The sequence below is a fragment of the Brachyhypopomus gauderio genome, chromosome 4 (assembly GCF_052324685.1).
Source record: "Brachyhypopomus gauderio isolate BG-103 chromosome 4, BGAUD_0.2, whole genome shotgun sequence".
In the NCBI taxonomy this organism is placed as follows: domain Eukaryota; kingdom Metazoa; phylum Chordata; class Actinopteri; order Gymnotiformes; family Hypopomidae; genus Brachyhypopomus; species Brachyhypopomus gauderio.
Genome location: NC_135214.1, coordinates 28,534,120 through 28,554,327, shown reverse-complemented (window position 1 = coordinate 28,554,327; position 20,208 = coordinate 28,534,120). Strand labels below are relative to the sequence as shown.

General features: G+C 44.2%; 1 protein-coding gene across 3 annotated transcripts in view; it reads right to left on the bottom strand.

The window, feature by feature from the left end:
• Positions 1–2,788: 2,788 nt before the first annotated feature.
• igsf9b (immunoglobulin superfamily, member 9b) overlaps positions 2,789–20,208 on the bottom strand; it is a 31,312-nt gene continuing 13,892 nt past the window's right edge. For 2 of the 3 annotated variants that reach the window (XM_077003575.1, XM_077003574.1), the window contains 18 exons: positions 15,418–15,564; positions 14,145–14,296; positions 13,651–13,768; positions 13,040–13,181; positions 12,516–12,661; positions 12,204–12,346; positions 11,981–12,121; positions 11,767–11,883; positions 11,440–11,590; positions 10,964–11,075; positions 10,631–10,806; positions 10,292–10,530; positions 10,099–10,183; positions 9,747–9,917; positions 9,417–9,453; positions 5,587–9,027; positions 5,307–5,434; positions 2,790–5,178 (listed from right to left, as the gene is read on the bottom strand). In XM_077003575.1, the coding sequence (XP_076859690.1) occupies positions 4,985–5,178; positions 5,307–5,434; positions 5,587–9,027; positions 9,417–9,453; positions 9,747–9,917; positions 10,099–10,183; positions 10,292–10,530; positions 10,631–10,806; positions 10,964–11,075; positions 11,440–11,590; positions 11,767–11,883; positions 11,981–12,121; positions 12,204–12,346; positions 12,516–12,661; positions 13,040–13,181; positions 13,651–13,768; positions 14,145–14,296; positions 15,418–15,564 (5,840 nt within the window). In that variant the 3' untranslated portion in view covers positions 2,790–4,984. Of the gene's footprint in view, positions 5,179–5,306; positions 5,435–5,586; positions 9,028–9,416; positions 9,454–9,746; positions 9,918–10,098; positions 10,184–10,291; positions 10,531–10,630; positions 10,807–10,963; positions 11,076–11,439; positions 11,591–11,766; positions 11,884–11,980; positions 12,122–12,203; positions 12,347–12,515; positions 12,662–13,039; positions 13,182–13,650; positions 13,769–14,144; positions 14,297–15,417; positions 15,565–20,208 lie in introns of all 3 variants that reach the window. The other variant, XM_077003576.1, reaches the window with a different exon arrangement.

The following is a 20,208-nucleotide window of genomic DNA, read 5'->3' as shown; positions in this document are numbered from 1 at the left end:
TCACCTGCGTACACTCAACTGCATACTCTCAATTGCGTCCTCTAACCAGCGTCCTCTCACATGCATCCTCTCACCTACGAAACTCTCAACTGCATCCTCTCACCTGCGTACTCTCACCTGCTTACTCTTACCTGTGTACTTTCAACTGCGTACTCTCTCCTATGTCCTCTCAACTGCATCCACTCAACATCGTCCGCTCAACAGCGTCTGCTCACCTGCATCCTCTGACCTGCGTTCTTTCTCCTGCGTCCACTCAACTGCGTACTCTCACCTGCGTCCTCTCAACTGCGTCCACTCAACTGCGTACTCTCTCCTATGTCCTCTCAACTGCGTCCACTCAACATCGTTGGCTCAACAGCGTTCGATCACCTGCGTCCACTCAACTGTGTCCTGTCACCTGCGTACTCTCCTGTGTACGCTCAACAATGTCCACTCAACAGCATCCACTCAACTGAATACTCTCTCCTGCGTCCACTCAACTGCGTCCTCTCAACTGCGTACTCTTACCTGCGTCTTCTCATCTGCATCCACTCAACTGCGTCCTCTCACCTGCGTCCACTCAACTGCATCCACTCAACAGCGTCTGCTCAACAGTGTCCACTCAACTGAGTACTCTCTCCTGCGTCCACTCAATAGCATACTCTCAACTGCATACTCTCTCCTGCGTCCACTCAATTGCCTCCACTCAACTGCGTACTCTCAACTGCGTCCACTTAACCTGCATCCTCTCACCTGCGTCCTCTCAACAGTGTCCACTCACCTGCGTCCACTCACCTGCGTCTGCTCAACAGCGTTCGATCACCTATTGAGTGGACGCAGGTTAGAGGACACTGTTGAGAATACGCAGGTGAGAGGACGCAGTTGAGTGGATGCAGGAGAGAGTACGCAGTTGAGTGGATGCAGGTGAGAGGACGCAGTTGAGAGTATGCAGGTGAGAGTACGCAGTTGAGAGGACTCAGGCGATCGAACGATGTTGAGTGGACACTGTTGAGAGTACGCAGGTGAGTGGACGCAGGTGAGAGGACACAGTTGAGTGGACGCAAGTGAGCGGACGCTTTTGAGCGGACGCAGGTTGAGAGGACGCAGTTGAGAGGACTCAGTTGAGTGGATGCAGTTGAGAAGACGTAGTTGACAGTGGATGCATTTGAGTGGCCGTTGTTGAAGGCTACACCCCGGCCGTGCCACCCCCACCGCAGACCGAGTACCCGAGTGGGCCCGAGGTGACGGAGGCTGTGGACCCCAGCGTGGAGGAGGAGCAGGCCCTGAAGGCCGCCCTGGAGGAGCAGCAGGCCGCTCTGGAGGAAAACGAAGGCCTAGATGTGAATGATTATGAGGAAGAGGATGACTGAGGAAGAGGATGATGACTCAGATGCACCAGAGGACTCAGATGCACCTGAGGAAAATGGAAATGGTGATGTCTTTTTAAAACTTGTAATAAAATTGAACCGTTATGGTTCAGCATAGATCAGTTTTATATGTTCTTCAGAAGACTCTGAGTCCTCTGATGTTATTTAGATATTTAATTTTCAGTTCCTAGCTTAAGAGACTTGGAAATGCTGTACAGTTACATGGAAATGTTTCAAATAAAGTCAGTCTGAGACATCTGAAATGTTTGCATGTCACATTCTTTATTTACCTTAGAAAGCAATTCTGTATCAGTACATGTATTAATCACATGCCCTGGGGTGAATGGCCAAACACAAAACCCCTGCATACCTCCAGTCCTACTGAACACCACCGTTTTCTTCCAGATCAGGGATCTGGGTCTGCGGTCTTGTTTTACAACAGGGCCATGTGAAATGCATCAGAGCAACCCCACGTACATCCCCAAAACAAAGCTGCTATTCCGTGAACTAACCTTCTCCAGTCCCTCTCCTGCGGTGCCCTGTAGCAGCCCTTCTATTACACACTGCATCTGCACGCCTGTGAGGACTTGAGCGCCATCACACAAGTTAGTTACATTTGAAATTAACAGTATCTGTGAGTACATTTTTAATTGAGATCAAAAGGCTCAGTAAGTGTATTAATACACTTGGGGGATAGAGAGGGAAGGACAAAGACAGATATGTTGACGGGAATGAAATGAATTGAGCCTTATGATATAAATATAAGACATGGGATTTTGTTCTTTCAGTGTCTAGACAGAGGTTTCAAGGTGCATGTTCTTGTTCTTATTTTAACCATAAAAGTGAATGAAGTTGATAAACTAAGTTCTATGACATTTCCAATATTGATGTTTTTGTTGCTTGATATTTTGTTTTCTCAGCTTCATATCTTAGTTCTTTCTTAACACAGTCTTGCACGAGGCCTACGTGGACAAAAAGAACAAGGTGGTCAGCACACCAACCTTTATGTGGGAGACGAACTACCACTACCACTACATCTTTGATGGCATTGGAAACATGGTCAAGCATGTGTTGCACATGACCTCAAAGTGAGTCTTTTGAGCAACATGGTAGGCAAGGCTTGATGTTCTGAAATTTTAGGTTGACCCGAACCTGCTATTATGTAGGCATACAAAGAGCAAATAAAATAAGCAAAACAATGCAGTGCATGTCTGTTATACAAATGTATACCTCAGACACTGGAAGGACATCTGATTGACTGGCATGTCATGGCATGAAAGAAAGTGAAAGTGTCTGTTTGGGTGCTGTTTATTTCTGTATGATATGAGGCTCTTCCACTGAGAATCTAAAGAAAAAAATGTATGATGTATGATAATGAATTATATATTAAATGTTCAGTAAATAAATTTATTTAATTAAAACATAGAAAAATAACAACATTGATGAAATTTAAATATAACAACATATTTTTAACCAATTTGTACAAAACTTGAAAATCATCTTCCAAATAGTCCAAACAACCTGAATGTTTTACAAAATTTACAGCAGTATCTTAAATATAAGATTTCTTTCTTACAAGTAAAAACAATTATAAAAAGTTTGGAAAACAACTAAAAAAAGAGACATTCTTAACAAAATATTGTATATACAAAATACTGACATAAACTAGACTGACAATGAGCAACAAGACATATATCACTAGCGATGCATCGGGCTCTTCACATTTCCCTGGAGATGTGCACGTAAACTCTGCAGTGCATCAATGTGCTTTACTCTAGTTTGGAAGTAAATATGTAAATATACACAAATGTTAACTAAATTCCTAGTGTAAAATCAACATTTTGTTAAAAAAAGAAAGGAATATAGGTAATGTAGTAAAACTATAGGTGTAGGTGACATTGTGGATCGATGAAGTTCAACATAAACTATACAAGTAAACTGGTAGTGTGGCTTACTAGCAGTGTTATAAGCAATACAACACAGATAAACTTTATGCTGACAAACATATCAGGCAGGTCTTGAAAAAAATTACAGTGCATGTCTGATGCTGAACTTTGTCACATGCATATATCTACTTGTAGCATACAAAGGCACAATAAGATGAATGTATAAACTACTACTTTTTAGCAAGCTAAATGTAAAGTTGAATGTAACAGTGAAAATGCAAGGCATCGTTGCAATGGGTGGACAAACGAGTTTGCATTGTATGTATGTTTACAGTGTTTTCAGAAGAGCTGGTTCTTGGGCAGAAAAGTCCTGCAATTCTTTATTGACGTTTTTAAGCTGTCCTGGCTTTAGCAAACAGAGAAAAATCCATTTGCTTAAAGAACTTACATAAGGTTTGATAATAGATAATGTAGTTAATCCTTTTTAATCTCTCAAGTGTGTCTCCATAAGCAAATGTTTCTCCAAAACAAAAACAAACCATTATACACATTCTGATAGTCTCGTCATGTGAAGTTATTAAAGTTTAAATTTGATGGTATATCAATAGCTTATTCTGTTTGTTCATAATTAAATTTAACAAAGGATGATTATATACATTAAAGAATTAGGCCTACACAAAAAAATTTCAGACATCCTTTTAACATTTATAGTTGTAAAAGCATATGTTTTTGGAAACCACTCTTAGATCGGATTACGCATACATGTACACCCTGAGGATGTAACAATTTAGTTAACATAAGTGGTTATTAACAACTTAAAGCTTCCCTGGTTCACAATGCAGTGAATTAACCAGCAGATATTATTCTGAACAGACTCAATCTACAGTCATTCCACGTGTCCAATGACACTGGAGGCAAGTAAAAACATTTCTGGTTTTTTAAACTAAAACTTGATTGTCCAAGCACACTCCTATGTTGTATCGCCACAGTGGTTTCAGTGGTATTTTGGTTTAGGCAAAGTACTGACAAATACTTTAATACTCTAATAATTTCTTCATCAAAACTCCTCAACAAGTCTCACAGTGAAAATCCATCTCGAAGTACACATTATCTGAGTACTTTTGGTAAACCATACCTCATGAGACAGCATTTTAATCTGTTTACTGTGGAACATTCTGAATTTGCTGATATACAGGACAAAAAATAATCCTTGGAAGATCCAGCATTATCAGTTTTATAAAATGCACCTGAGCAATTAAACAAGATAAAAAACAAAACAAATGTGAAAAATCTGAGCAATTACAATAGGTTTCCCACACTACGTGTGTGAACCCTAACAAAACAAACAAGCTACAGCATATATATATATATATATATATATATATATATATATATATATATATATATATATATATATATATGCACTTTTCCTGCTGTTGCACATTCATCATCTCTCAAAAGTTCAAAATTCAGAAAGTTCTTCTTTAGGTCCAAGTATTAGACTTCTATGCTCCGCATACGTATTCCCAGTCAGAGCCTATTGTGAGGGCACGATTGTACTTAAAAGCTATTTTCTCCTTCCTTTGAAAGTTCTGAAACACAAAACAAATATGCTTAACACTTAATTTCTTCTAATGGTCACCATATGCATAACAAAAACCCATCAATGCAGACAATGTCAGCTATCTTTAGAACATGTCACTGATTACAGAAGGAGTGGTCAGTGGAGGGTAACTGTCCAAAGTGGGGTTCTTAGAGTAGGGCAGAGCCTGAATCGGAGTCAGGATCAGGGGGTAAGCAGGGATCTCGGGAGCAAAATTCCTTAGTTCTGCGGTACTCCTGAAACTCCTGCCTCAGGGCATTGAAGCGTGCCTCACTTAGTGAGCGAGTGTAATCATGTACGGGAGGATGGGAGACCAGAGGAACACTGATGGAAGAGTGTGGGCCTAAGCAAAGAGGAGTGGAGAGGATAATGAGAGGGGGAAAGAGGGTACCATGAGGTCAAAGGTCACAAATCTCACCAATACCTAGGGGCTCGAGCATATAGCTGAGGGGCTCATAGTCAGACTCTTACCTTTTTGGACCTGCGGGCCTGCATTGATAGGGAGCCAGTTTCGCCTGAGCCCCCGTCCTCGCCCTACACCTGCCTGCTCCAACTCAGTGGCATCCCACTCATAACTCTCATCTACTGATGTATTCCTTCTGCATACAGATACATTACACACCATAAGACATGCAAATGACATGAATGGGCTAATATGGAATATGAGCTATGGTGGAATTAGAAATAGACAACGATCACAGTCCTTCTTTAGTGATATATTTGTGTGTCAGCTTGTGTGTGTCAGCTTCACCTTGCTGACCTCCGCTCTTGAAGGTCCAATTCTGCTTTGTGCCTCTCACTCTCCTCGGTAGTTTCTGGAGAGCTCAGTAAGGTGGGAGTGGTGGAGAGAGACTGGCGGAGGTGTCCATGCCCATAAGTTCCCACACTCCCCCTGCCACTGCTCTGGCTGGCATAACTGGCCCGCCCAGGCTCTGCTCTATTGTCTTGACCATCTACATCTGTGCAGGACCTGCCCCTGCCCACCCATCCATATACCTCTCTCTGACCTTCATGCCCCCGTGGCAGAATAGCTGGTTGGTAGGGTGAAGGCCAGCTGTAACCTCTGGGTAAGAAAGGCCTCTCAGGACCTTTTCTAGAGTCCACAGGAGAAAGATAGCCCCCCCTTGCAACTGGTCTATGTGGGCCAATGATCCGAGTGGGATCCAGTGGGACATACTTATGTTGGACTGACCTGAGGGTCTCTCGATATGACAGTGGACACCTGGAAGACCCTGGAAAGACTGTGGCCTGTCTGTGTTGATCAGAGTCTTGTCCACGGGGTTCCATTAGTTTTGGTTGATCTAGTACTGGCGGTCCATGTGTATGTGTGAGGTAGGGGTAGGGGATCATGGTTGATCTCTCACTGTAGTGAGATCGTTGCAGATTAAGGTTACTGAGTGGTTGAAAGGGCACTGGCCCTTGCCATGAGTGACCAGGTCCCAAGTAAAAATTTGAAGGTTTGTGACTCAAACCGTAGGCCTTGTCTCTTACAGCTTGAGGGGGAAACTCATCTCTGTAACAGGTCTCAGAGACATAAGGCCTAGGGCTTTCATAATGCTCCCACTTTTGAGAGCCTAAACTAATGGACTTCTTCATAAATGGATGGTGCTGACTCACGCCTGAGAGTGTCCTACATGCACCAATGCTGACAGATTTCTTCATAAATGGCATGGGAGCTTGAGAGATCCGTGAAGCTATTTTGTTAGTCCTGTTATCCCGAGTCTGAGATAGTTGAGATTCTTTTGATGAAGATTTTCCAAAACTTCCCGTTTGAATGGGACTATCAGAGACTACTGTCACTGCACTGTTAGCAGTACTCACTAAAGTCTGAACTGGGTTCAACTCAGTGGACTGTCGTTTAACTGAACTTGGGCTCTTTTGAGAGAGCAATAGTTGAGGACTCCTGACATCATGAGCTAAATCTTGTGCTACACTTATATTTGCTTCTAAGGACCCTGATTTTACACTTGCATCTTTGTATAAAATCTCTGAAGGGAGCTTTAAACTAGGCACAACTTCTGATTTAGAATGTCCCAGAGGAATAACTACAGGAATAGACTTACTGTCTACCAAAACTCTTTTTTGAGTGCTATCATTAGCCTCCAAATGGTCTTGACCATGAGTCACCCAGTTCTTAGGGACCACATCAGGCTCTTCTCTTGACAGAGCACAGTTCTCTGGCTCTGAGCTGGGCCAGGTAGATTTTGAGGGTTGACTTTCTTCAGCAGGCTCATCTACACTCATCTCAATGAAGCATGGCAGGCTCAAGTACTCCAAGATGGCACTGGTTTGCAAAGGAGATAGCCTGGCAGGCTGGGGAATCATTTTGGGTTTTAGTGAGTCTGATAATCTCTCAATGGAGAGACTGGAATGATCACTCTCCCCCTCGTTTTCAAGAATGGTCAAAGGAGAAATGCAGCTAGGACTGTCGCTGAAGACACATTTGTCACTCTTGCGGGAGCGTGCCCTGACACCCTCCTTTTGTTCCACAAGCTGCAGAGATGAGGAACCGGGCTCATCGCCAGCTGTGCTCTCACCATCTCCCAGCTTCACTTTGGCTACAGCTTTCTGATGATCGTAGGGAAGAGTAGAACACCCAGAAGGACTGTGTCTCAAAGTTCCTTGTTGATCAAGCTTCATCTTCTCTCTGTGAGTGTTTTGTTTGGAGTAATCATGATCAGGGATTGCTTCTCTTTCTGGACTAGAGGGAGTAGGACACGAGAATCTAGACACAGTTGATTGTGTATCAGTTTCTCTGTCCTTCATCCAGTCTTTCTTTGTCAGAGTCCTTGAGCATGAAAGCTCCTGTTCCTTTTCCATTGGACTTTCTGAACATGTGGCCTGTGTCTTGGACAGGATGGGTCCACATGGAGAAAAACTATCCACTGTAGGATAAGATAGTGACAAGGAAGTGTACTGTGTGACTGGTGAACTTGAGAAGTCTCTTGCTGCTGAGTTATCTGCAGTTGTCATCCCTCTTTGATGTGTGTCTGTTGTCAGGGAAAGAGATGCATTTCCCCCTGAGAGGCTATCTACAGCAACTTGGCTAGCAGGTGAGGTCACAGGGCTGATATCCCATTGAAAGCAAGAAGATGAGGAGGGGAGTAGCCTCTCCATGGGACTACTGGTGTTGCCAAAATAACAGCCGTGCCGGTACTCTGAAACACGTTGGGCCAGGCTGTTCGGTTTTTGGATTTTTTGACGGAGCTGGACGTCCTGAGGTTTCCATGTAAGCTCCTCTGATTCAACCCCTGCCCATCTTCTCAAAGGACTGGTGGACTTAGCATGCATTTGCTCTTTTTTCTGCTCCCCTGCCCTTTGGGTGGTTGTGTAGCCCTCCAATTCCCTCTTCATCTTTTCCCGCTCCTTCACCAAGCTCAGACACCTACTAAGGTTGTCACTCTCTTGCTCACTTCCTAACTGAGAAACTATGGTGCTGGGTTCAGTTAGCTGACTGGCTGTGTTCATAGGTTTGTAACCAGCATGTTGCAGCTCCTTCTTGGTTAGGCTGGGGAAGATATCTTCCCTATGGTTTGTGTCGGAGAACGTCTTCAGCGTATCATGAGTCCTATTTTCACTGCAGTCTGAATAGTGGCTGGTCCTCTCCAGAAGAGCCTCGGAGCAGCCCTGTTCATCATCTGTATAAAAGCAGCCATGGCGGGAGAGATTTCTGGCCATGGCCTTTACCCTGCCTGGGGACTGTGGGAGTCTCTCAGGCTCTGCCAAGTCCAAAATCATCCTTGAAGGTGATTCCTGTCTTGCATTCTTCTCTGGCTTAAATGTGCTGGATTTGGGAGAGTCTCTGAAAGAGCCGCTGTTGCCCTCTCCAGCACTGCTTTTGCCTGGGGACTGGGGAAATTCCTTTCTAAAGGTCTTTTTAAAGTGTGTTGATGTTGAATCCTCTGGTTGTGGCTGGACAATGAAACGACCATCAGGACCTCTGGATATGGACTCGATGGCTGAAGTCTGGGATGGGGAGCAACCAAGGTGGCTCTCAAAAAGAGCATAGCGCGGAGGAGGGGAGGATGAGGAAAGGAGCTGTTTCTTCTGCTCCTGGTACTCGCTATGGCTGCCCTTATCGAAGGAGGAGTGGTCTGAGCGGTCAGAGGAAGAAGACATGGGGAAGAAGATCAGGGGCGGGCACAGCTTCATCTTCAGCACGCTATCGGGACTGTCAGTGGGTGAACAAGCTCTAAATGGAGAAAAAGCATGGGTACAAATTAAGAGTTAGTAGAAAGATCCACATTTGTAAAAAATGTGTAAAAAACAATATCAGTATGACAGGAAATTATGCTTGTGTTTGTGATGGAAAAACACTTTTATAATAAAAACAAAATCTCTTCAGATGGCCAGTGAGCATGTGTGTATGTGCATATTATCTGAGTATTTTTCAGATATTATCTGAAAAATGAAAATGGCAGTATTTACATAGGCTAAGATCAAAAACTGAAAATTTGAAATGGTCAAATGTTTTGGACAAATGCATGAATGAAATAAACCCTGTTTAATTGTCCTACGTTAATATTTCTTAAAGTGTTGATGATGGGCTTTGAAAACTTCACAGTACTGATGGAGACTTACTGTGGGGATGGACTCTTCTGGAAGGCAGAAGGGATATCTGAAACGGTGGGGGGCAGAGTTTACACATTACACAATGAAACGACAAAACCAAACTTAACAGAAATAAATTCAACATGTGCAACAATAGTGCCAATGAAGGGCAGGCAGTAAGTCTGTATTAATGTGTCAATGCTAAAGTCTGAGGTGCGATTACAAATGTAGACATGAAAATGGTCAAACCCTACTCAAAATATTATTTGTAGTGTTTCCACCCCTGAAGCAAAAGGAGATGTTGTGTGTGTGTGTATATTCCACCGCCCATGGCACTGTTCCACTCTTCTGATGCTTTACCTTCCCGTCTCTTTCGTCCGCGTCTCTCTCGCCTGTGGCTCATGACACATGCTGTTATCAGTGACAGGACGATCGCCATAAACAGGAAGCACACGCCCCCAATCATGCCAGCTAGCAGGGGCTCAGGAACAAATGCCCGCGAGCTGGAGGGAGCTGGGTACATGTCCATACCTGCAGAGCATATGCCGATATCTTAGCAGTAGAGCTGTTGCAATTAGAAGGTAATAAAAGGTGTGATGTCTGGTGGGAAATTATAGAAATGTCATCAAAGGTCATTACACTAAGTACATTACACATTACATTACACCAATTATGATTACCCTACAGCAAAAGATTGATAATGGCTATTTACCTTTAGTGGAGATACTGACAAATTCGCTGGACTCATTGACTATTTGGCCTCTCCGAGACAGCAGTCGCAGATCATAGTTAGAGTCCTACGTTAGGAAACAGAGCACCAAAGTAAATCAGTAGGATCCTATTTTAGTTGAATCCTGCTGCATGTGAGTTTTGTGTAATGTTACTGAAACATGTTGAGGAATTACCCTTATCAAGCCCTGCACAATCATTTCTGTGACACTGATGTTGATTGCTCCATCCAGTGTAACCCACTCGCTCTTCTCCTGCCTCGCCTGGAGCACAAAGGCCGTGATTGGAAGTGACTCAGGAGGGGGTGCGGTCCACTGCAGCAGGACCCCCATGGCTGTTCGATTGACTGACAGAGAGGTTGGAGGGAGTAGTGCTGCAAATGTGGTTACTACAGTGGGCAGATCTGTTGGCAGACCTGGATACAAAAAAAACAAAGGTGATCAGAGTAATTGAAAACTATGTGTCATTGAATTCATTAAATGCTGTACATTAATGAAGGAAGCTTTGATACTGACTCAGTGTCCTGGTGGTGATGATCTCACTGAATGGGCCAGATCCCAGCTTGTTCTGAGGCAGAACGCAGAACTGGTAACTGGTAGCAGCTTGGAGATCCATTACAAGGAGGTTGGATTTGGATACAGGTACAGCAAGAGACGCCCATTCATGTTTCCCTCTGGCAGTGGGCTTCACCCTAAGACACACAATATCAAAGTGAAACTTTAACCAACCTCACGAGATAGACAAAAAACAAACCAACAAGTTGGTCAAAAGCAACTGAGCAGGAACTTGCAGGAAACTTTCATGTCATAGATGAGGATGAAGAGCTTGGACCAAAATTAACCACTGACCAGACGGTAAACTTCTGGGAATATCCTCCATCAAAGCCAGGCTCCCAGGATACGTTGGCATGGTTCATCCCTGGATCCACTGAGACTGCAGTGACAACATGTGGACTTGTGCCTGCCAGACAGATTCAATCAAAACTCCATTTAACACACTTGGCAGACACTCTTATCCTAGAGCAACACAGAATTTCTAATAATGTTACAGAGGGAGTCTTGCCCAAGGACTCTTATTGGTATAGCACAAAACACATATAGACAGAGATTGAATCCCAGTTCCCCACAGGGGAGCAAACATTGTTACACACTATACATGCCTGTCCAGTAAAAGAGTTAAATTGACTGCTCTGCCACTGACAAAGATCCATGTGTTTAAAAAGACTGTAAGGAAATTAATACCTGGTGCTTGTTTTACCTGGTGCTTATTATAACCGACACATCAGCCTTGCAAAAAGGGGATATAAGCTATGTTCTACACTCACCCAGCACGAACACCACGGTACCCACGCTGACTGTGGCCACACGGTTGGTGGCACGACATTCCCAGGCTCCCTGGTGGTCTTTGCTTAGAGGACGCAGGACCAGAGAACCGTTGGATAAGACAGTATATGGAGACCGAGGATGAACACCAATCTGAAGCACAGAAATTAGGTCAGAAATTATGGGTTGATCCTGAGGATGAGCCGCAATGTGGTATATAATCAGTGATCTATGTGTGCCTCAGAAAAGGAAACAAAAAGGGCTTTGGTAAATTTCTGGATGTGTTTGTGTTTTTTATGTCTCTGTTTCTTAAGAGACAGGGTACTTACCTTGACCCAGGTGATATTAGGAGATGGGTCTCCAAAAGCTTCGCAGGAGATCATTAGGTCTCTACCAACCTCTTGCAGGTACTCACTCCTGGGGGACACCTGAAAAGAAGGTGGATCCTGTAAAGAAAAGGGATTGTTAAGCAGGAAAGTTATTGCTTAAGCTCACTTTCCCATAACAAAGACGTTGCACAGTTATTCAGTAATTCCACCATACCTCCAGGATAACTTTGGTGGGCTCAGATTGGCCCATGGTTCCATAGCTGTTGTAGGCAGTGCAGGTGTATACGCCTACTGCATCATCATTGGCTGTGGTTATGAACACGGAACCCTCTGAGTTTACTATCCACCCTGGGTACTAGGCAGCCAAGAGAGACAGGTGAAACTCCATTGTTATGGAATAAAGTTTGTAACGGCTGAAGTGGTGCTGCGCTCACTACCTGGGCTAGGTCCAGTGAGAGTCCATCTTTGGTCCAGTTGACATACAGCATAGGGGGCTCGGCTTGGACTGGGCACACAATTGTTCCCCCCATGCCCACTGGGAGGTAGGTCTCTCTGGGCATTCGCACCACCCGTGCAGGATCTGAGAAGAATGAAAGAGACAGACTGAATTTGGACACCTAGGAAGGAAGGACAGTGGCAAACTGGAAAGTTGTGGATTACATATCAACAAAGGTATAACCATCCAAACTCCCTCCTTGAATCTTGTGCAGCAGATCAAACACAGGGGCTCATCTAAACACAGCACTCACGTTTCACTTTGAGGTAGGCAGTGGCAGAGGGTGGAGTTAAAAGGCCATTGGTGGGTATGCAGGTGTAGTTCCCTGAGTCCTCTGGGATTAGACTAGGGATTACGAGGGTGCCATCCACTAGGACCTTCACTCGTAACTTCAGAGATCTATTGATATATGCACAAGAAGTCAGAAAGTCAAACACTGGTCTGTTTTTCTGTTTTAGAAAATACATAAATATCTTGGGCTGCTCTGCCCAATGACAAAACAAAAGTTTAAAACTACAAAGACAATTAAACCTTCCAAGTGCAACATCGGTAAAATAGCTTCTACATAGCTTGGATATGTTGATTACTAAAAACTGACTGCAGACTGCAACCTAGATTCACAGGTGGCGATTAGGGCCAAATACTGAACTAAATAACAATTTCAATGGTGCATCATAATTCTGGAAGTGCGATTAATGTGTACTGATGGAAACTGACTGAAATGACCATGGTCTATTCATTTACTCCTATATTCTACTGAGGAGGTATAGATCTCACTCAATATGATAGACATTCTGTCCTTCTTTCCACCATTCATATGTGAGGTTGGATGGGTATGCATCTGCTCGGCACTGCAGAAATGCATCCTGGGACATGTTCATGGTGGTGTCTTCTGGGGGAATGATGATGACTGGAGGGCCTGTTTGAAACCAGGGAAGAAGTGTCAAGTTCTGAAGTCTTCAATTCTGTAAATCTTACTAAACAAGAAAACATGTAAGATATTTAACATCACATTTAAGAATGTTAAGAATTTAAGTGTTTAGAATTAATATAAGGGCACAGATTAACTTTGGTGATTGAGGTCAGAAACTCACCACTGTACTTGAGTAGTAACAACAATAGGTGGCACTGTTCAGTTAGTAAATTTGAAAGCAGCCTGCAATATAAGTCACTCTGTCCTTAGATGATGCATGCATTAAAGTATAATAGCCACCAATATACCTTTTACCACCAAGATAAGACTGAGAGCTAAGAGATTTAGCCCATGATGCATTGCATCTCTAGGTTGGTTTATTGTCTCCAGAGCCAAATGAATGTGGTTAAGCTCCAGTGAGCTCATTAGTATTACTGGCGTTCTTGTCCCACATGGATGAGACAGGGTCACTGACCTTTAACCTGCAGCTGGGTAATATGGGTTAGGTTTCCTTCAGAGTTGGACACGTGACACTTGTACACTCCTGCCATCTCCCTGGTAACCCCCATCAAAGACAAGGATGCATTGACCACCTGAGAAGTTGAACATCCAGGAGAAAAAAAGAAATTCAGCACAAACACCTGAGCAACAATGATGCAAGTGAATGACAGAAGTGGTTTGTGTGATCCGGTCTATCTGAATGTATAAATTTACCCGTTCTCATTTACAAAACAGTTATAGGTGTAGGAAGTAGCACTATATATCTATATAGTAGATATATATAGATATATAGTAGCACTATATAGCCACTATATATCTATCTATCTATAACTGACATAATTTCAATGTACTGATGTGGTCACTGTCTTCAACCTCACTGTCTTCAACCTCACTATCAGCAACCTCCCCCTTATAGTGACTCACAAATTTTATCAGTTGGTCCCCAAGTGTAAATTCAAAAATTGGCACCTGAATCTTGTCATGTGACTCCACTTTGTCATCGTCCTTTCTCCAGGTGACAGTGGGCGTGGGGTTGCCATGGGCACCACAGCTGAGAGTGAGGGATTCTCCAAGTAGGAGCTCCATAAAAACTGGTGGCACGTTTATGAACACTGGAGGAGCTGCAGAGAAGAGAGGAGCAGACCGTTACCGTGCATCAATGGTGGACAGTGTGGACCCATGTCAGTACAATAACCTTAGCCTTGTGAAATAGCCTTTGAAAATGTGGGGTGTGGGTCAATTAAAAAATCATGCTTCACAGCAACTTACTAACCAAATACACACAAAATAACAATTGGAAATATGTAAAACAGACATGCATTTAATAGCACTTAAAGTGTTGAATGTGCATTTTCTATGGGCAAAGAAATCTCATGACTAAAATGACTCACAAATAAAAAGCTTGCTTTTCTATAGGTTGGTGAGTACAGTGACATGAAAGAGAGAGACATGAAAGAGACTATTCCTAACCTGCAAACAATGATACATCTCTGTGAAGTCTGTGAGAGTAAACACACCCTATGCATACAGAATGCCGACACCGAAGCACTGAAATCACGTTTTCCTTTTACTGAGATAAAGTGTTATAGTAACCCCATGGAGATGTGAGTGTGTGTAGGCCAGGGAGACGTGCCTCCTCACTGCAGTAGCACTGAGAAATGTGGAAAGGTGACAATGTGTGTGAGCGTCTTGCAGATGTGTGTTAAAAGGCAAGGGGGGAACAATAGGAGGAAGCTGTGAACATTGAGCACACAAATGCACTTCACTTTCTAACAAAGTGGTCAGACGTTACAGCAAGCTCATACCTGGGTGCAAAAACGCAGCGCTATGCAGTGGCATCACAACCTGGTTATTCTTTTATCAAGCCTTGGAAAAGCTTATCTAAGGCTTTGCAATACACTAGCTACATAACCATCCAAAGATTTTATCATTACACATTTGTAAACAGACAACATATGTGATGTTAAACTGAGATTTTTTTTAGGATAAATGCATATAATGTTGGGATATTTATAAAAGTTTACTACCATGCGCTTCTAAATATGATTACCTAAATGAATTAATATTATTGTAATTATATTTTCTTGACCAAATCACTATCCTGACATATGAACTGTTTGTGTTTGGTTTCTCACTACTGTGTAATATATTACATCATCAGTGAGGCCTGCATCCCTCAGTGATTCTCTGTCACAAATGAATCCTTGCAGAAGTTGTAAGAAGTCTCAAAACGCTCACTTACCAGCGATGGAGAGGAATGTCCAAGTGCCGTTCCTGAACTCGTCTGTGGTTCTGTCCAGCAGGAGGATGCGACACTCGAACCAGCCCTCATCCTCCAGGGTAAGCCTGTCCACCACCAGAGACGCCCCCCGCGCCAGAGACACGCGTCCTGAGGAGGTGCGGAGAAAGGCGCAGACAGTGATGAGGAGACCGGCAAAAGATACACGATCCTACTCAACCATTATAAAAATCAGGTGAGGTAACTTTGGGTCAGAAATCAATCAGAACCAACCCCTGATGACCTCTCATCACGACGAGATGAATTCATGGCATTGTGGTTTGACAGGTGAATAAACGGCTCGGTTGCAGCCGTCACCCAATCAGCAGGTGCTCCTTTAGTTAGCAATTACTACAATTAGCAAAAACAGGAAATGCCAAACCACTTAAGATCAAAATAGCTGAAAGGCAATTATACAATATATTTTGTAGCAGGAACCTGGCCATTCGTGCTAAGGCAGGGAGTGTACAACTGCGCTCACCGATACCTGCTGGTCTCCCCTGACAGGCATAATCTCGTCACAAACAGTTAAGCCCAAACCTGACACTTCTAACTCAGCACTGCCTGAGTTTATGGTGGCTGGGTTTACTCTGTTTAAAAGGCCAGACAACTTAAACTATGAGACACAGGCAGACTAGGACTGAGGGCTAAAGGGGAACAACCAATTACACGGTGCTTGTGTCAAATACCATCGTGGAGTTTGGAAAGGAAGTCCCCAAGATTATAAAATGTATTATTATTATTTTATGCATTGTTGCAGTATTCAGTGTGACCAAACGTGGTTGTACATCAAAGATGTTGCGTGTTCATCCGAACATGAAGCACACACACACACACACACACACACACACACACAAACACTGCCCCCCAACACACACACACACACACACACACACACGCACACACACACACACACACACACACACACACACACACACACACACACACACACACAAACTCACTGACTACTGTACACACACAGAAATCTCTCTCAAAGCTGACTCCCCTGTTTTCTGGACACCATTCATCTTTTCTCCTCATTCTACTGCTGACAACTCCTGGCGCTTTGAAACTCGATCACTGGGTTGCCTGGTTACTGAATTTGCTTGATCAAAGCATTGACAGGCCCCTACTTTCTCTCAGACCCAACCCCCCCCCCACCACCACCACCACCACCACCACTCTTTAATTCTCTTGCTTTCTCACTGATGTTTTTTTTTTTTTTTTTACATTTCGGGGGTTTCAACAATAACACCTCCAGTGCTGGGCTGCCTGCGTTTGCTCTTCCCTGGTGGCCTCCATTGGAATTTGAAATTAAGCCACATTTTCTCAAGCGAGAAAAGCTGAAAACAAAATTTACTCAGCACCAACTTAGCCATGAAATTGTTTCGCCGTGGCAAGGGAAGTACACTACACTTGTAATCTAATTTGGACTATTAATTTGGACTAAGACTTCGATCACTAAGCTTCCTCAGGTCTTTGTGGAGCTGTCTCTCCCGCTTCAGCCCAGATGTCCGCGTGAATGCAACCATAGATGCAGTACTACGCAGTCGTACTACGCAGTCGTACTACGCAGTCGTACTACGCAGTTGATAACTGTATCTTGCGCTTTGTCCTGTATTGTCAATTGTTCTTCAGTGTTCATTGAAGGTATTATTGCTCATTTTTTAGACCTCACATGTACAAGGATGATGAAACTGAACTCCCCACACACACTAACAGAATGTACAACTAGCCAAACCTTCACCACATAAGAAGCTCTTTATGTCACCTTAGGACACATGCTTGTCGCAAGCCAGGCAAGATTCATCGTATAGTCTTGAGAATGTCAGACCTATGGACACGTCCCTTCCACAGGAGAGCGCTGCAGGGCCCAAAGGCAGAACATTCAGTCAAGCTGATCTTTGAGCCTAAGGGACCTGTTTTTTAAAGCTGCCATGCATACATAGTGCATACACTGACTGTCTCAGTGGCCCCAGGGCTGTGGCTGAACACAAATGTTTGAGTACTTGCAGGGGTTAACTGCTGTAGGCATCCCTTCCCCCAAAGGAGGTGTATCCCTTCAAGGAGGGGTCTGTGTTTACGTTGTCATAAAAAAGAGGGGAGGGGAGGGGGGGGGTTCAGTCATCTTGGATGATGAAGGGAAAGGTGGTTATTAAAGAGCAGGGAGAGGGCAAATGTGGACGGATGTGATAGCAGGTGTGGTGCCACCTGGACTCTTATCTCGCTCACGAGCTCCTCCCTGCTCTTCCTCTCTCCTGGCTTGTGTTCCATTACAGCAGCAGAGATCATTCTGCACAGACTGCAATTAGGAAAACCAGCCACACGCTGTCCCGCAATCCTAAAAGCATTATTCTCCATTCTGAACTATGAACAATAACCTAGAACCTTTACGGAGTTCAGTGCCAGAACTCAATTTCACTCAATTAAAAAGTTAGTGTACACTTGCGTGTACACACGCACGCTCAAATGAACTGTGTGAACGTGCAATATCTTCAACCCATGCTACACATGTGATGCCAACTGGCGCTGTGGGAATACTAGCCCCTCTGTTGGACACTTAACCCTTTCCCGCCGCGGTCTGTCCATCCATCAATGGGAGCAGAATGTGGCTCCTCCCCCCCTTAATTCTCAGGTTACCATAGAGATGGAACCAGGGGCTGGGAGTTTGGATTTGAATTCAGTTGCTGTAGAAACAGGACAGGGTGAAAGAACTGTGAGGTAGGGTGCTTCATGGGAGAGGGGGAATGTTTGTGTCTGTGATTTTGAAAAATGACATGGAAGGAAGAAAAAAGGGAATGTTTTGATTCAAATTGGGTAAAAGGCTCATGAAAGATAAGGTTCAAGGCAAATGCGAGGGGTGGGGACACAGAACGAAAGTGTGCATATATGTGAGTGTGAGAGAGAGAGAGAGAGAGGAAGAGAGATCAAGGGTGGGGAGTGTTTTTATTTGAATCTCAGCTCGAATAAAAAAAAATCTGCCTGTGAATGACACGTGCAAGTTATGTTTGAGTTTTAAAAAAGCTTGTCTTTTGAAATAGCTCCAGAACTTTGCTCATTTTGGAGACAATATCCTGCTTTGACACATTAAAAACCCATCTTGTGCATTCATTCAATTAAATTTCATATATAGGCTATACAACAAAAACTGAGGAATGCACATAAAAAATTCAGTCCTTTGTGGGATGCACACAGCAGAAATTCCTTAAGAGGTTTTATGATTTCAGGATCAATAAGCCCTCTGCAACCAATGTGCATTCGGTAACCTTTGACCTTGTAGACACGTCCATCACTCCACACACAGCTATATGGCATGATGACTGGTTCAGCCGTGCCTCGGCAACCAATCACAGCCCAAGAATCCCAGACAAAGACAACGAGACATGACTCTCTTCCTCCACGGCTACCCACTCCTTCTCTATTCATTCCCACCTTTCTTTGCGCCCTCTGTCTTTCCATTCTCTCTTTGTGAAGCGTCCCGGTCCTCTCCTTGAATTGTTTCTGTTTTCTTTTCTTTCTCTCCCTTTAACACTCTGCGTCCTCCTCATAAATTCACCTCCTTTTACTGTTAGCTGCTCCCTGCCACATTGTTTTGTTTCAGCATCCTGCGTCTCTCCGTGTTCCTCTCCCAGTGTCTCCTCCACTCCTGCTCTACTTCTTCTCTTTACACCTGTTCATCCCTTTCTCTCTTTCATCCTCCCCCCTCATCATCTTGTCCTATGTTGTGACTATTAGGGTATGTTCACCCCCCACCCAACACCCACGTATCACGTGATGTCACCACCACCCCCATCCCGCTTTGCTGTGCTGAGATGTCTGTCTGATGTGCAGTGGAGGGTGTAAAAAGCCCATGCCGCCTCACCCGGGGCGGCCCGAGCTCTCCTCTGCGCCGCCCACACTCTGGACGGACCGGTTCTTCGGCTCTGGTTGAAGACGCCAGAGCGTGCACCAATTCGCCTAAGCGGAATTAGAATTTCACGCATAACTGCAGGACAATTTTCTTCCTCTGGGACGAGAGAAAAAAATGCGAGCATGCGGATCTCAAACGCACTCTGCGGCTGGGTCTGGACCACTTCCTGGTACATTTAGTTTAGCTTAGTTCATCTTTTCCATTTTGGTTTATTTATGCGGGTCTTTTCCTCTGCCTCTGAGATAACGCCTCTTTTGTCTGCAGCCAGTGGCATGTACATGTGATTGTTATATCTGCACTTTTCGCAAGCTCATGCACTAATGCACCTATGCACTAGAGACCTGAACTGGTTGCTTAATGGAAGAGGATGGATGATTGTGTTTCGCAGGCCTTAGCCATCTTCTTCTTTGTTCCACCCTCTATGTGTTTGTGAGAAGATGGCCCTGCTGCATTTTGGGATATGTTTTCATTTGAATACAATTAGGAAGGGGGGCAGCCCATCATCCTCCACCCCCCTTCTGCTTTCTGCTTTGCCCCCCTAAAATCCCTCCCCATCCCGATCCTCCACCACTCCCCCCTAATCAGTTTAACCCTCCCATGAATACTTCTTTGTCACAGGACAGATTACAGTTGCGTGCTTTCCCTCTCTGCACCAGTGCGCAGATTGAGGCCATGCGCCCAGAGAGGAGCAGCCCCGTTTACCCCCTCACTTACCAGCCACAGGACAGCAGGCATTAAGCCAGACTGCTTAAACAGATCCAATCGTTGGTCAGTATCTCTGATATGACTGGGTGAGTCCTGAGCTTTGGTGTATGTCGAATGCTCAGACAGTGAATGATTGACAA